Raw genomic sequence first — 16,291 nt, 5'->3', positions numbered from 1 at the left:
TATCGCTCTCAAACTTTTTCTTTTTTCCATTGCTGCATCTCAATTTCTCCTCTTTCCACAAATAGCAGACCTCTCAGTGTTTGGTTGTCTACCTCCTCCTCCTCTGCCCTGTTTCCTTCTCTTTCTCTTTGTTTCTGTTGTGTTTTTTCTCCTCTGGATCTCCCTCTGCATCCACCCACACTAACCTAACATGCACTCTGCCCCAGGCAGGCTCTCTGTCTCCATATATACAGAAATGGCTCTTCTCATTTTCAGCACACACACTAACATTTACTGTATGCTGCAGTGGTCTCCAGCATCGGTATGATTCATGTGAACACACACACAAAAACAGCTCTTATAAAAATGGTGGAGGAATTAGTGTCAGGAAAATCAACAGGATTTACATCCAGTGGAGACATGGAGCAGATGAGTAACAGAGATGATCCACACTGTGTAAAAGAATCAGACCAACATTTATGGGAATATTTGTTTTCCTGACAAATCAAGAGAACAACAAACAAAAAAAAGAAACCCTACATCCCCAAATCCAGTCAGCTGTAGGTCAGGTAACTCTCTGACTGAAGAACAGAAAAGAAAGTAAAGTAAGAAAAGAAGGAAATAACATGAAAGGCAGTGGAAGTGGAAAGGAAGTCAAGGGGAAAGGAAAGAAAAACTAAATCTGAAAGTAAGTGAAAAAACAGGTGAAAAAAATGATAGGGTAAGACAAAAGGAAAAGACAGGAAGAAAAAAGGAAAAGATGTGAAAGGCAAAGAAGGAACTCAGTGAAAAATGAGGAAGGAAAGGAAGCAATAGAAAACAAAAACACTGGAAAGTTTAAAAAAAAAGGACAAGACGCAAAAAGAGGCATGGCAAACAGGAAGAGTATTTGGGCTTAAGGACATGCGTGAGTCACACTGTGAGTCCTGCTGCAGTGCCGGTGACCTTAAAGCTAGAGTCCGTAGCGTTTTACCATACAGACTCCATACTGTCCTCATGAGAAGCCGCTCTGTGGGCTGCACCGAACAATCTGAGTCACAGAGGAGCTATTCTTACCGAGCTAAGAATACAACTCGCAGCAGCATCTCAAACAGCTCCACACAAACACATCCTGCACAGCAAACAGCACAGACACCGGCCCTCCACCAGGCCGGCAGCACTCCATACAGGAAAACATCACATAACTGACATCTTCATATCTCCAGCATGTAAAATAAATCCCCTCGTGTTTGTCACTTTCCTATCCTTTCTTTTCCTTTCCTGTTGTATTTTCTTTAACATACATTTTCCCTTCATTCTTATATTCGTTTTTTCTTTTTAACAGTTTTCTGTTTCCTATCATGTTGTTTTCTCTCTTAAATATTTTTTCTTTACTCTCTCTCGTATCCTATCTTTGTTTTCTCCTTTCCTTTATTTTCCTTTTAGTTTTCTCCCTTAACTTCCACCACTTTTCCTTCCATATTAATTTTGTCGTCTACCTTTAACACCCCTTGTCTTGTGTTGTTTTTTTCCTATTTCCTTTCATCTTTCCTGACATTTCTTTATCTTATGTCTTTGCTTTGCTTCCTTGTTTCTCTTGTTTCCTCTGGCTCCCCCCCATCTTTTCTCCCTTTGGTTTTCTTTAGCCTTATATTTTTCTTTTCTTTTCTCAAAGATTGTTTCTTTTATCAGTCTTTGTTCATTAAAAGTTGGTTTTATTTGTTTATACCTTTCATTTACTTCGACTTATTTCAATTTATTCGACTTTCCTCCTTCCTTTATTCACTTCCATTCTTATTTTTCCTTTTATTAATTTTAATTGGCACAGACAGTACTGAATAAAACAGGTTTTATAGACTCTAACGAACAAGCTTCCATGTCATTAGAGTCTATAAAGCGTTCCGTTGCATGTTTTTGGATAAATGTTTGGGACTTTTTAGTTCACATTTCTATGCTTGTTTTCATCACAGTGATCTGAGTGTTGATGTGGAGCAGGATCTCTTTTGGACTCTATGAGCTGCTTCACATGTCAAGCTATTTTAGAGCGGTCACATCTACACGTGCTGCTGCTCTTCTGCAACATTTGTTCCTGGAGTTTGACTTTGCTCGTGTTGATCCTGTGCTCAAGTGTAATTGACTCCCAGGCATGAAAAAATGTGCAGAGATATTATATTACACTGTTCAAAGTGCTGACACTGAGCTTTCCAAACACTGCACAGCTTCAAACGAGCCTGTGCTTCTAACATAAGACATGATGAACTGATAAAACACAGCAAATTTGAACATTGTAATTTTCAAGTTTGTAAATTAGTTCAGACTAACTCTACCAACGACAGCAGATGAACAAATGAAATATTATTACCAATGTTATTAAATTCCAGACATTTAAAATTGTAAAAAGCTGGTGTATATCACCTGCCATCTGCCATTTTAGAAAGTTCCTTAAAAACAGTACAAGCTGATAAAACATAATCCATCCATCCATCCATTGATGCCCATGCAGGTCTAGTTCTTGTTGGAGGCAGTCAAAACAGAGACAGACAGATCTCCCTCTCACAGCCACCTCCAGCTCTTCTGGGGGAACATCAATGCATTCCCAAACCAGCCCAGAAATAAAATCCCTCCACTGTTCTGCATCTGCCCTGCGATCTATTCTCATTTGGAAATACTTGTATCACATCACCTGGTGATATTATGGTCAGAGGACAAACCACCTCAGCTGGCTCCTCTTGACGTGGAGGAGTAGCAGCTATACTCTGAGTCTCATCCCAATCACCAAGCTCCTCACCATATCTCTGAGGGAGAGACCAGATACCCTTTGAAGGAAGCTCATTTCCACCACTTATATCATGTGAATTAGTAGTAGAGAAATCAGTAGAGCTGTTGCTCTGTAAGTGATTTTGCTTCTACTCGACCACCATCATAGTTTTCATGAAAAATGTAGATAAATGTGTTTATGCAAGTGTCTTTAGGCCATTAACTGTGGCTTTGTGGTATTTACATGAGAAGCTGGTAAACTGATTGTAAAAATACATAAACGGGTTGGTCGTCTGCAAAGAAAATCTCACCTTACTGACATACAGTCCACATGAGGATGCTTTTAAATGAATCACAGGAAATGGTTCATCTTTGAAGATTTATTGAAACTGCTGTTATATGACGATAATCAGAATGGACATATGTCGTTGACTAACCTTGCATAGGTTACAGACTATGCCTCAACAACAAATGACAAACGCTGTGCTCTCCAGTAAGAGCCTTTAAGATTTAAAAAAGCAATAAAAGCAGAATAAAACAGACGTATTGCGATGTTGATGACTGCGGAGTTCAAGGAGGATCTCAGCACCCCAGCAAAGGGGAAACAAGTACGTTTATCATATTGTTTTGTAAATGATGACTTTGGCTTGAGACTAAGAGGGAACAGACTTACTTAAGCTAAATGTTAAGCCGAACATAATTCGTCCCAAAGTAACCAGCTGGAAATCTTTTTATGAGTTTCTAAAAAGACAAACAATCATGAGAGTGTTTGTTTAAGCAAAAATATATCTCCACCAGCATAAATTTATGTTAATGTTAAGTTCATGCAGTTCAGTCTTCACTCATCCATGCACCTTCTCTTTACACTGCAGTGCTGACAAAACCATCAGCACATAATCACAGTTTTTCCAAAAGTCCATGAAACACATTTACATACTTTTTATAATTCTGCATCATAAGAATAATTTTCACTTGCGTCATGGCTTTTTAAATATCACAAAAACCTATGAAACATGACCTAAGACAGAGTTTCTCAACCCCAAATCTGTTGGGTTAACTGTTGTAAAGTGTGACGTACATTTTCTCTTCATTTTGAAGGCTTAACTCACAGAATATAATTTAAAATAAGTTGTGAATGTCTGAATATTTGAATTTTCAAGGCTGAAAAGTGCAATGGTGAACTTTCACAAGGAAGTTTCAATGTATGTCCTCTTCCAGATGATTGCAGGCATCAACCCTTCATCAGCTACATAAGGTCATTCACTAAAAGTCATTCAAAGGTCAAGATTAATTATTAATTCTAATGTTGCAAAATTAAAACATAAACTATATTTATTTTTTTCATAACTGATTAACCTATAATTTTCATTATGTTGTCCTTGAACTTTCAATTTTAAAGAAAACTCCTTCTTCCAGCTTAAATTAGTGACAATAAAAAGCTTAAATATTGCTGAAATATTCTCCAGAGGTATTCAATTTAGAAAGAATCTTCACCACAAACCCCACAGATGTTGGTATTCATCAATAATTAGTAAAGACTCTTAATGTCTGATTTTAATGGAATGCAAACAATCACAGTCGGCAATGTTCCAACAACTGATTTCTTGCTTCCTGCACTTTGTGTTTGCACAACACTTTGCTGTAATAACCTTAAATACACAGATATGGATATACGATCTCGTCAAGGCTGAGAAACTCTGCAGTGATGGCTTGAGTCAGCAGTCCGAATGAATATTTGTAAAAAATCAAACATCCTGTAATGAAAACGCAGATAGAATAAAAATGGTTGCTCTGCAGTTCATTTAATGTTGTCATCTGCAAATTAATTAATTGATCGGTTTGCGCATGGCAGCTGGAAGCTTCTTAAATAAATTCTGTTTACAGTAGTTATAAAAACTGGACTCTAATTTGAAAGGAAACTTGTTTCTCTTCATCGCTACTGCTTAACCAAATGATAAAGGTTCTAAAAATAACTACACACTATAAAATCTCTCCAAACACATGAGCTTTAATCTAGAAAATGTTTGTGTACCATCCGTGTGTTTAGCTGCTCTGATGATGATTTGGTCCATTCGGGTGCAGATATGTCTCTAACTCTACCCTGCGGTAAACAAGTATGAACAAACAGAATTTCAACCCACAAGAAGACGACCGATCACCCTGATGTTAGATGTCATCACAAGTTTAAACAGCTGTCAAAAAAAATATAGACATTTTGAGTGTGATCCTTCCTTTAAAAACATGTGGAATTTGTAATTTTGCTCCCTAGGACATACTGCATGTTTAACACGTAGCACCTTCGTTGCATGCATTAATTTTTCCATCAGACTGAAATGTTAATTAAAGGGATTTTTTTTCCTTAGCAGTTTATAAGACAAGCCTTAAAGGTAAAAGGATGATGACACACAGCCGAGACGCACAATAAACCTTCCTCCTGATGTTCCATCACTCACAGCAGCAATAAATTTAAAGCTTCAGGAAGCAGAAGAGTCCCGAACGAAGCTGTGCTCTGTGCCAGAAGTTAATCTTAAAATAAGAATTTCAGAAATCAGTGACTGTGACACAAAATACAAACATTTATGCATCAAGAAAACATATTTTTCTTATCAGCATCTTGTAACAATAAGACAACTTCTGGACAAAAAGAGATCAAATAATAATTCAAATCTAATTCTAATCATAGGCAGGGCTGAAAATAGATGTTTTTTAGTTTGTTTGTTTTTTTATAAATGGATGATAGTTGAGTGCAAAAGAGAGACTCCAGTTTGCTTGTGATAAAAATGCTGGAGGACACAAGAAGGCTCTTTTATCACTATGATGTCAAATCAGATCATTAACACGTTTTCTTGTCAGCAACATTTCAGAGTTGCAGGGACAAACTTCTGTAAACTCTTCTTGTAATGTATAATTCTGCACACAACAAGACTTCCCTCGGTTTATGCATAAACAAAATTATTGTGCTTGTATACATTGTGCTAAGCTGAAACTGTTCATGTGCATGAATAAATTAGAATAATTCTCTCTCACACACAAACACACTTTATGCATGGATTATTAGTGTCTAATAGCTATTCATTTTTAAATTCATCTTTCAGGTGTAAACCATCATGCATGTTTCAGATTATCTACTCTTTTTCACATTAATAATAGTTTGTGTTTTCAAGTTTAATAGCCAAGAGAGCATAAATATAATCTTGTGTGTTGCGTTTAACTTCATTTTGTGACTAAGTGCAGACTGATGAGTAAAATATGGCATAATAATTAAAACATGGTGGTTACATAAATAAATAATTAATTGATTAACTTGAAATCTCTGTTTAGTTTTTTAGTGATAAATGTTGTCGGTCCCAGGTCCAGTCTGCACATGCCCACACAGACTTGAGAGGAGCTCTAATCAGTGAAAACAGCTGTGTGGGTGGCTGCAGAGGACTCCTCGGGTCACCGCTGCTCTGACTCTGAGGTTCAGCTTCAAATGTAACAGCAGCCTGAAAGTCTGCAGGTGTTTTTATCTGAAGCCAGGATCAGGATCAAAATCCAGCATTTTTATCCTTGATATTTTCCCACCAGAGAAACCTGATAACATTCCTGTTCGTATTTCTGTGAAATAGACATGAGTCATAATGTCATTATAGCGACCACAGCAGAGCGGCTCGGCCTTACAAACTGAATAAAAAACACCGGCACAGTTCTGGAAAAGTTGTGGCAGTACCTTCTAAAAGTTAAGGAAACTTCAGGGTCGAGGCTTCCCACCCCAAGAACCTGTGATTGGACAGTTATTCATGACATTTTAAGCCTTGTGTCAAATCACGTCGAGTCGCTTTGAGTTATAAATGCTCCCAGCTAACCAAAAGTGAAGCCTTTGTTTCCTCTGACGTCCACATGGTACAGCTGATATTTTAAAAGTGTGTGTGTGTATGTGTGTGAGTGTGTGTGGGATGGGGGGGCAGTTAGAAGTCCTGATCCTTTCCCTCTAGTGTGCCCTCTCAGTCATGTAGTTGACTGGATGGATTTCTGGACACGTGGATGCAGTCTAACACTAAAAGTGATGATTAATCACTTACAGCTGTTAATGTCACTGAAAATCGACCGTGTGGAATTAAAGCCAATGCTTTAACAAGAAAAAAATATCACAGCAGTCTTCCCTCACACAGGCAGGTTCTCCCCTGTACGAACAGCAGTGGCAGCAGTGCCATTTTGTTGGCGTGCTGAGTGACTAACACCCGTGGTAATGTTCAGACGCTCTGCAGAGGAAACACTGAGGTCAGATCCACCATCATCCACACACAGGCAGAGGCTTTTATCCCTTCACGTTCACTCAGGACGGGCTTAGTAAAAAGCATCACAAACACGGCAGTGACTAGAGGCAGGTGAAGGTGTTGCAGATCGATGACAGAAGTATCCTTCTCTGCAGTTTTTACTCTTTCCAAAGACTCTGATCGAATCTCCAGCAGTTTTTGGTCCCTGGCATCAGAAGGTGGCAGTGTTCTGCTGTTCTGTTCAGTTCATAGGCTCCCTAATGCTGACGTCTCATTTTTGTGCCTCAGCTGAAGCCCTAACTTCATCGAGGACGCCCACACCATGTTTGTATTCACAGATTGCCAATAATTGTTAGATTTTTAAGAAAGTGAGGCACTTTTTTTGGTGAAACCACAAAATCAGCATTTTGCGCTAAAACCCAGGTACACCTGTAAAATCTAAAATAATGTGACATAATTGAGAAAGAGCTTGGTAATAAACAGAAATCATCACCTGTTTTACATGGCTGTTTTTGTAAAGGCACGAAATGTATGACTCTAGATTTCAAAGGTGTACCTAAAAAAGTGGCCAAATTAATTTTATTTCTTTAAAAAAAGTGAGAATAATGAGCCGTAATTAGCACCAGTTATTGATCACATGCTATTTTAAATGTATTTTTCTGTGTCCTCGTTTCTGTGGCTATTTAAAAATGTTTGCTACCTTAGACAGTGTATACAGTTCTGTGCAGTTAGCTGGTATAAATAAGAAACTAATTTCATTAGTTTCATGTGTCTGAATAGGTATTTTGCTCCCTTAGCAGCTGATTGAAGTGCCTTCTTTTAGCATTCATGTGAGGAATTAAAGGAAGAACTGATAAGTCATTTAAAGGTTATGGCATCATGAAGAACTTTGGTGGTGCTCGGCTTTTATTCTCGAAGGCTCGGAGCTTGAGCGGAGGGATAAACACCACCTCAGTGTTTGGATGATGGTGGATGAGGGTGCTGTTATAATCCCTCTTTGCTGTGCACAGAGGAGGGTACCTGCATCCAACCAAAGCCTGTCCAGACTTCACCAGCAGAGTCCAGACTACTAATTTAAACCTGAAGCTTATGTGCTCTGACTACAGATATGGGCACAGATCAGATCACAGTCTGTAGGAACCTTCAGACAACATGCGTGCTTCGACACTATGACAGAGGCACCCTCAGCGCAGGGTTTAGCTTTTCACTGCTCTTTCGCTGCTCATCACACCTCATCACCCGATCACCGATTGCCTCTTTCCTCATATCTATTTTAAGAAGGGCTTTACACACAGCAATCACTCTATAATATCCCTCTTTATACACCTATGCACAGATGTACTGCACCAGCATGAGGGTCACCATCCTCAAACTGCTAGCTTTGGTTTCTGACCGTTTCCTTCATGACTTTCTCCTAAATCGAGCTGTTTGACCTTTCTGTCCTCTTCTAATTGAACCAGCTGAGCAGCTCCTGTCCTTCAACAGTCACTCCCTGAACATCCAACACATCACCTCCATGTTACTTTTCTGATGGGTAATATCTGGAAAGGCTGAGTGTCCATGTGGTATACATACCATTAAACTCCAAATGTACCAAAAATAAGGAAATTTTCTGCACGAATGCTGTGTGTCATCATCCCAGAAAGCTTTTCTTTGTGTTTTTTAGGCCCAGGAATCAGGACTAAATTCTGAACATGTGGGTTCATCTATGTTTAGTTCCATAAGTGCAGGGAGCAGTGCATCTTTATGGCAGGAGAAGTTAAGCTGCACACAGTAAGCTCTTTGTTTTTCTCTTGGAACGGGAGGCACTTCAGTCAATTCTAGAACGAGAAGGGCTTCAAGGCACTAAGACACTAATTATAGATACACCTATGAAATTTGTTAAATATTACTGCTTTCCTTCTTGGGGTCACAAATCACATGAAATGATCCCATGCACTCCAAGATCGAAGCTTTAAACAAATGAAAACAGAGGATGGAATTTCTGAGATCTTTTTTTTTTTTAGAGATCATCGGCTATATCTCATTTTTTTCTTAATTTAGTTTTTTTTCTTTTTTTTTAGCAGATTTGTCCCCTCCGACAGTTTAGCTCCACCATGCACCAAATTCTGTCGTTAGCGCGACAGTAATGAGAACACACATCATCATCATCATCCTCCACCTCCCCAGGTCCCTCCCAACTGCAAGCAATTTAATACTGACGTCATGCATTGAGTATACATAGCTATACCATAGCTAATTAGGCCATAATGCTTTAGTATTTTGACATGCCATGATCTTCAAAAGAAGAAGAGTTCCTGTTCCCTTAAACATTCAACACTTAAATGCTCTGAAACAACTGAAATGATAAGAATAAGCAGCCAGTGCACTTTTGGTGAAAACAAATGAGAGAAAAAATCCAGGAGCGGAAGATGGAGCTCGACGCACAGAAGAATGTAGAAATAAAATGAGGTAATGTCTTGTGCATGCCGATATAAGAGAGAAGAGAGTCTCCACATGCTTCTATATAAAGGAGTGTTGCATGGCATCATACAGGGAACCTCCAGCCAACCCATAGCAGCAGCAGCGATGCACGTAATCCTTCACAAGGCTCGGCACGCTTCCTGTTTATCTCTGATAAGGTGCCTGAAAAGCCGGGGTCTACATCCGGCGTCATATTTTCCAAACTTTCCCTGGATGTGCCGCAGAAAGACACACCTGAAATAATCCACGCAGAAAGCGTTTCTTCAGGGAGGAAATCGTTCTTCGAATCTCAGTTGGGCTTTAATTATTTTTTTCTGTTCCTTTTTTTTCCTGAAAGTTCGGTCTGTTGCACAAAACTTGGCAGGTGTCGGGAAGACATTCGATTCATTATTGTACAATTAGTCATTTCTACCCTTAAATTCACAATATATGCTTTGCATATATGTCAATGTCTTAGCTTGCTTTTGATACTTTCTGAATCCTCTCTGTTACTTCTAAGGCTATTTTTGATCCACTTTTTCTGTGGCGTAATATCTGTTTGTCAAACAGTGAAGCACAGATAAAAGTTGTGTTGCTTTGCTCTAAAGTCTTTCTTTTAATTCATCCTAAATTAAATTGTAATTATAAAAGGATTCTAAGAGGATATTACCGTAATAACTCTGTTAAAGGTGCACTCCATCAGGTGAGTGTTTCCCTTCTTTTTTACACTGAGCTGGAAGAATGGCTAAAAGTTATATAAAACAGGAAGAAGGAATACTCTTACTTTTCCATCTCTAGTTTGGGACAAAACACTGCATTTCCCAGGATGCAATGTGGGGATTTGTTTTGCAGCCTTTTCATATCTTTTAAAATCCACAGGTCCAGTTTTTACCACAAAATTTAATGTAGATAAACTGACAAGCTGAGACATTTAAACTAACTTTTGAGACTGTAAATAAAAGATGGATGTAGCCAGTGTGACGATGACACGCTTTGTTTTGTGAAGCCTCGTTTGAAGCCAGTTTGGAATCTGAACATGACGCGTGAGATCTGGGATGAATGGGGAACCGAGGGACACCGCACACTCAGAAAGTCACGAGGAAGCTCTGTTCTAGCTCCGCCCCTCTTTTATCGTCGCATGTGACTCGAACAGGACCGTAGTTTCCAAAGTAAACATCGTGTTTTATTCAGTAAGACCTGAAACCAGCAACTGAGACCATAAACTCATCAGGAATATATTGCTGAACTGAGAAGTCAGTTAAGCAGTAGGCTCATTTTCTCATAGACTTCTCAAAGAGGGGTCACCCGCTGCAGAAGAAGGAATGCAGGTTTAAGCCACCTCAGCACTGGCTTCACTCTTTATACCTTTCACCCATATTTTTATATACAGTCTATGGAAATCCTTGACTAAAAGTAAAATTAGTGAAGCTTCTATTTAATGTTTAGACCATTAGAAAATCGAAGGGTGCAAGTTACTAAACTTTGTCAATAATTTCTCAAATGTTTCCCCGAACCTGCAGATTTTTGTACTATTGCCAAACACGTTTTTCTGTTTTTTGTTGTTGTTTTTTTGAATAATTTGACCGCATGTGCATTAAAGTCTCCACAAATGTCTGAATGAATCAATGCAAAAATGAGAATAAAATGCACCAATGGATATAAAGCATCCAGATATTTCTACAATATTTACAGCGGTGGTCGCATGCCGCCTCACACGTCGGTGAGCAGCTTGCCCTTGTTAACACAGTTCTGGCTGGGAGCTGTGCAGTTGGCAGTCCTAAGGTTAGCTTCCCTGAAGTTGTCGATGCTGTTGTTTAAGTCCTCGTCTATCTCCATGTACTCCGACTTGCTGACCACCGAGGAGCTGCGGCGACTCGAGTTGGTGTCCGACGCCAAGTTCTGGTTGCTGACGTTGAGCAGCTGGGCCTGCTCCTCACCCTCTGTCTCCCGGTGGTAAAAGTAGTTGAAGTTGGACACGATGACAGGCACCGGCAGCGCTATGGTTAACACTCCGGCTATGGCGCAAAGCGAGCCTACAATCTTCCCTCCGATGGTCACAGGGTACATGTCCCCATAGCCGACTGTCGTCATCGACACCACGGCCCACCAAAAAGCATCTGGGATGCTGGAGAAGAACGAGTCCTTCTCCTCAGCCTCCGCGAAGTAGACAGCGCTGGAAAACAAAATCACGCCAATGAAGAGGAAGAAAATGAGCAAGCCCAGCTCCCGCATGCTCGCCTTTAGAGTTTGCCCCAGAATCTGGAGACCCTTGGAGTGTCGGGACAGTTTAAAGATCCTGAACACCCTCACCAGACGGATTACCCTGAGAATGGCCAGAGACGTGGCCTGCTCCCCGCCACCCTTCCCCTCCCTGTTGCCTTGGTCGTCGGCCAGCTCTGTGCCAAGAGTGATAAAATATGGGATTATAGCCACGATATCGATAGAGTTCATCATGTTTTTGAAGAACGCTGCCTTACTGGGGCAGGCAAAGAACCGAACTATCAACTCAAAGGAAAACCAGATGATGCAGAGCGTCTCCACTACGAAGAAAGGGTCTGTGAGGACGTTTGCTTTGTAGAACATGGTGGTGTTGCCCACCATGTGAATCCGGTCGTTGGGATCCTCCTTCAGCTCTGGTAATGTCTCCAAGCAAAAAATGACTATTGAAATAAGAATGACCATCACCGAGACAATGGCGATACCCCGAGCTGGCCCCGAGCTCTCTGGGTGCTCGAAGAGGAGCCAGATCTGCCGCTGGAACTCGTTTTCAGGCAAAGGTCGCTCCTCCTCCCGAATAAATCCCTCATCCTCCCGAAACTTCTCCATTGCCTCAGCACCGAGTTCATAAAACTTTATCTCCTCTGAGAACATATCCAGCGGCACGTTGACCGGCCTCCTCAGCCGTCCTCCTGACTGGTAATAGTACAAGATGGCATCAAAACTCGGGCGATTCCGATCAAAGAAGTACTCGTTTCGAAGGGGGTCAAAGTAGCGCATCCTCTTCTTAGGGTTCCCCAGTAGGGTTTCCGGGAACTGGGCAAGGGTCTTCAGCTGGGTCTCGAAGCGCAGCCCTGAGATGTTGATAACCACCCGCTCACAGCAGTCATGGTTGTCGTGGTCATCATCAGGCGGGTAGGGGTCCTGCGGGTGACCCGGCAGGGTGGAAGTCTCGTCCATGTTTTCTGTGGACACCACAGTCATCCTTCCTGGCGGGTGAAGGAGAGGAAGAGGAAGTTTAGGTGTAGAGGAGAGAAGGAGGTGGCAGGCTGGAGTGGAGAAGCTCCTACTGCGGCCAGGAGCTGTGAAGAACCTCCCTCTCCATCATCATCATCATCCTCAGCACCATCGCCATCACATCTCTTTTTTTCTCACCTGAAAGACAGAAAAAATGACATGCCGTCACTCAAACGTGGGTTTTTTTCGCCGCAGACATGTTTCATTGGCTGGAGAGCTTCCTGTTGTTGAGAGGGAAGAAAAAAAATCCTGCAGCACCTCCAGAAGCCGCGCTGCATCTGCTGTAATTTTACCGCATACATCAGTACTCGAGTTTGCAGCCCCGCTGCGCACATCACTCAGTCTTCAGCCACGAAAAGCTTCTCACCTTCACACCAGCACACAGTTTCAACCCGAATCCAAGTGATGAAGATGACACATAAAACCCACCTGAGCAGAGCTGGAGAGCAGCAGATGGAGATCCTGTGCGCCTTCCCCAGCCACTCGCCACAACCTGGGGTTTAATACTGATATTGCTTTACAGTAGCTCTGAAATATTAATAGACTATGTTGTCTTGGTCAACATCCGTATCCTCTTGGTGTAGGTTTTCAGCGTCGATCGGAGAAGCCCGCAGAGAGAGGAGGAGGAGGAGAAAGAAGAGAAGGAGGAGGCTTCAGACAGCAAAAATCCTGACTGACAATTTCTTAAAATCATGCTGGAAAGAAGATAGAACTCCCAAGAAGAGCTGGCTCTCAGTCTGAAGGGGAGGACTGGGAGGACTGGCACTGCAGCAGCATCCGCACTCAGAGACTCTCGTGATTTTCTCTGCGGTAAAAACGGTTTAAAAAAATCCGAGGCTTTGAAGGAAAACCGGCTCAGGAGAGAGTCCGCGTCCGGGAATTTGGAAGCATATTGCAGGATTTCACGAGGAGAGGGAGAGAGAGAGGGAGAGGGAGAAAACCAGTGAGCGACAGAGGGAGGGAGGGGAGTGAGGAAGAGGAGGAGGGGGGGTTCGACGCAGTGCAGACAGACTGTAAAAGCCAGCAGGTGCTCCGGTCCTGAACGTGCGCACAAACAGCGGAGAGTCGTGCAGCAGGTCGAGCTGAGCTGCTCGGCTCCTGTCCGTCAAGTTCCGCTAAAATCCACATGAAGGATCCGCGGACACGCGCCCCACAACGGCAGGAACGAGAGCGAAAGAAGCGCACTGCATCATGGGTTATGTAACCAGTCCGACGTGTTTGTGCTGCAGGTGTCTCACAGCGAGCAGGTCTCAGGTTTGACTGCAGGAATCTGCAGAGGATCAAACTGGCCTCTGTAATTGGCTGCTGAGCAGTTTGCGACAGTCAGACCTGCATGCTGGTGTAAATACCCCCGTGTTGCTATGGAGACAGAGAAAAATCAGCAGACTTCATCTGCTCTGACTGTGTAACAGAGAAAAATCAAGAATATAAAAAAACAGCTTTATTTAAACACGCAGAGAGCCTCATACATGAGAGAAATATAGAAATATAATTATCACCATCAGGTACCGAAGCTCATTAATGCCAAGAAAAGAAACTCACCAACACAGTGGAAAGAATTACAGAAACAAAATCCAGAGCAAAACAAGTAAAAGCATCCTGAATTAAATTTCAAAGATCGAAAATACAAAAGAATTTAATCATCATATATTTACAGTCAACATCTAAATTTCTTGAAACAAACTGTTCTAGCAGCTAAAATGACCCTCAAAAATATTTAACTTGCAGAAAACAATGGAAGACTTGTCAATGATCAACTTAAAGACTATTATTAAAAACTAAGAATCAGATTAATAAAATAATTTGACTATTAAAATATGTTAATGACTCATAAAAATATATGACTAATTGTTTTTTAAAGTAAACTTTAAATTACATACGCTGTTTCGCTGATTTCTTTTTTGTGCAATTTTGCATGTTTTTTTTGTTTTTGTTTTTGTTTTTTTACAGCGCATTGTGTTCTGCGACCTGATTGGCTGCAGACCATTGTCAATCAATCTCATACCGTGTCTCCTGTACAGTACAGAATGTGTTCAGCTTGTCAAATTTACATACATCTTCGATCGCTAGCAGTGTGACTCTGAAGTGCTGTACTGTATGTTTGTAAGTTTTCTCTCCAGCAAACACAACAATGTCAACGAAACGTTTTGCACCGTCAAATGCACCTGCGGGTGCCTTTGGTTTCATTCTAAGGTTTGAACTTTGAGAGTGTTATACAAGAGAGAAAAGTGTGAAAATGTTAATGCCTGTCTGAGAAAAGTGTATAAAGTGTAGAGTTGTAGTCAAGACCGCCTAAACCAAGACCAAGACAATACCAAGACCAGAAGGTATCGAGACCAGGAAAAGACCAAGACCAAAACCAAGACCGAGACAAAAAAAGTCTTTAAACTGCAGCCAGATGCTGCTTCGTTTACAGGTGTCAGGCATATTTATGTGTTTTTGCTTTCGCACAGCCCTCCTCACCGCTGTCTACTGTGTCACTCACTTACTGAGAGGACAGACACACGCTCCACTTGACTGACGCGTCTCGCACACTCTCTATTTTTCACATAATGATATTATCCTATATATCCTTGCATGTGATTGGCCACAATATGGAGGGATTGGAGCATAGCTGAGCCACTGTGTGAAAGCTGAGCAGCGAAAGGAAATTAAGTGAGGAGCCGGCTCTCGCTCAATGGAAGTCGACTCTTCTGATTCACTACAAAGCACTCTCTAAGCACGGCTCTTAGAGCGGATGCTTTGCGCATGACACATTATCGAACGTTACATTGTGTGTCATGGATACTGTTGACTCCAAATCTCCCGACTACTATGTCAATCTGAGACAGCAAGACCGAGACAGCGAGACCAAGACAAGACAAGACCAAGACCACATCTAGAAACCAGGACCGGTCTCGAGACATCCAACTCTAATAAAGTGTGTAGTGAGGGGTTTTACAGCCTTACAACATCTATAATGGCTACTTCACGGATTTCACCTATCACGGGTTATATTTGGAACGTAACTCCCGCGATAAACGAGGGACCACTGTACTTGAAAATAAAAAAATCTGTTTTTAAATATTTGAATTTGAATATTTGTTGCTGTTTTAGTTATAAAAGTTTATTGTTAAAAATCAGAATTTCCACGAAATCTTTACCCTTCTGCGTCTTCACAGATATTAATCTTCTTTTTAATAATTAAACTTGATCATCATTTTTATAAAAATACTGCTCCTGCTATAAGGACTAATCTGTGTGACGAATGCAAATGAGGTGATAGTGAGATAAAGGATTTGGAAAAAAAGGCCCCAACCTGCAGCCTGAATCGCTCTGAGGTTTAATTTGACTTTATTGAGTTCTTAGCCTTGGTACTGAGTCTGAGTTATCTCACCTCGATCATCGGAGAGGTCAGCTCAGTGGGCTGAGTCTAATCCAGCTGGTGTGACTTTAAAATTAGAGTCTAAAAAAGATAAAATAGGAAATAGAGAAATCTTCTGTGTGCTGTGGATTAACCAGCTGCCTCTAATTTAGATTAATGAGAAGCTTTAAATGGGATGTATGAATTAGAGAAAATCTGCAGGTGTAAATATGTCTGTAAATAAATCCTGTTCATCTCAAAACCTTCTGTCTTTGGTTTAATTTGATATTTTTAACTCATA

The 16,291-nt window shown here is 41.0% G+C and overlaps 1 protein-coding gene across 1 annotated transcript; it reads right to left on the bottom strand.

Annotated features, from left to right (window-relative positions):
• Positions 1–3,080: 3,080 nt before the first annotated feature.
• kcna1b (potassium voltage-gated channel, shaker-related subfamily, member 1b) lies at positions 3,081–14,482 on the bottom strand. The gene is made up of 2 exons (XM_005475735.4): positions 13,077–14,482; positions 3,081–12,785 (listed from the first exon to the last, which is right to left on the bottom strand). Exon 2 carries the CDS (start codon positions 12,612–12,614, stop codon positions 11,124–11,126), a length of 1,491 nt encoding a protein of 496 aa, XP_005475792.1. The 5' UTR covers positions 12,615–12,785; positions 13,077–14,482; the 3' UTR covers positions 3,081–11,123.
• Positions 14,483–16,291: the final 1,809 nt, after the last annotated feature.

The sequence above is a fragment of the Oreochromis niloticus genome, linkage group LG17 (genome assembly GCF_001858045.2).
Source record: "Oreochromis niloticus isolate F11D_XX linkage group LG17, O_niloticus_UMD_NMBU, whole genome shotgun sequence".
In the NCBI taxonomy this organism is placed as follows: Eukaryota; Metazoa; Chordata; class Actinopteri; order Cichliformes; family Cichlidae; genus Oreochromis; species Oreochromis niloticus.
The sequence above is the reverse complement of the archived record's forward strand: the minus strand, read 5'-3'. Positions and strand labels throughout refer to the sequence as shown.

Bases quoted from the DNA above. Each gene is read 5' to 3' on its own strand.
- kcna1b (XM_005475735.4), bottom strand. From the start codon at position 12,614: ATGACTGTGGTGTCCACAGAAAACATGGACGAGACTTCCACCCTGCCG.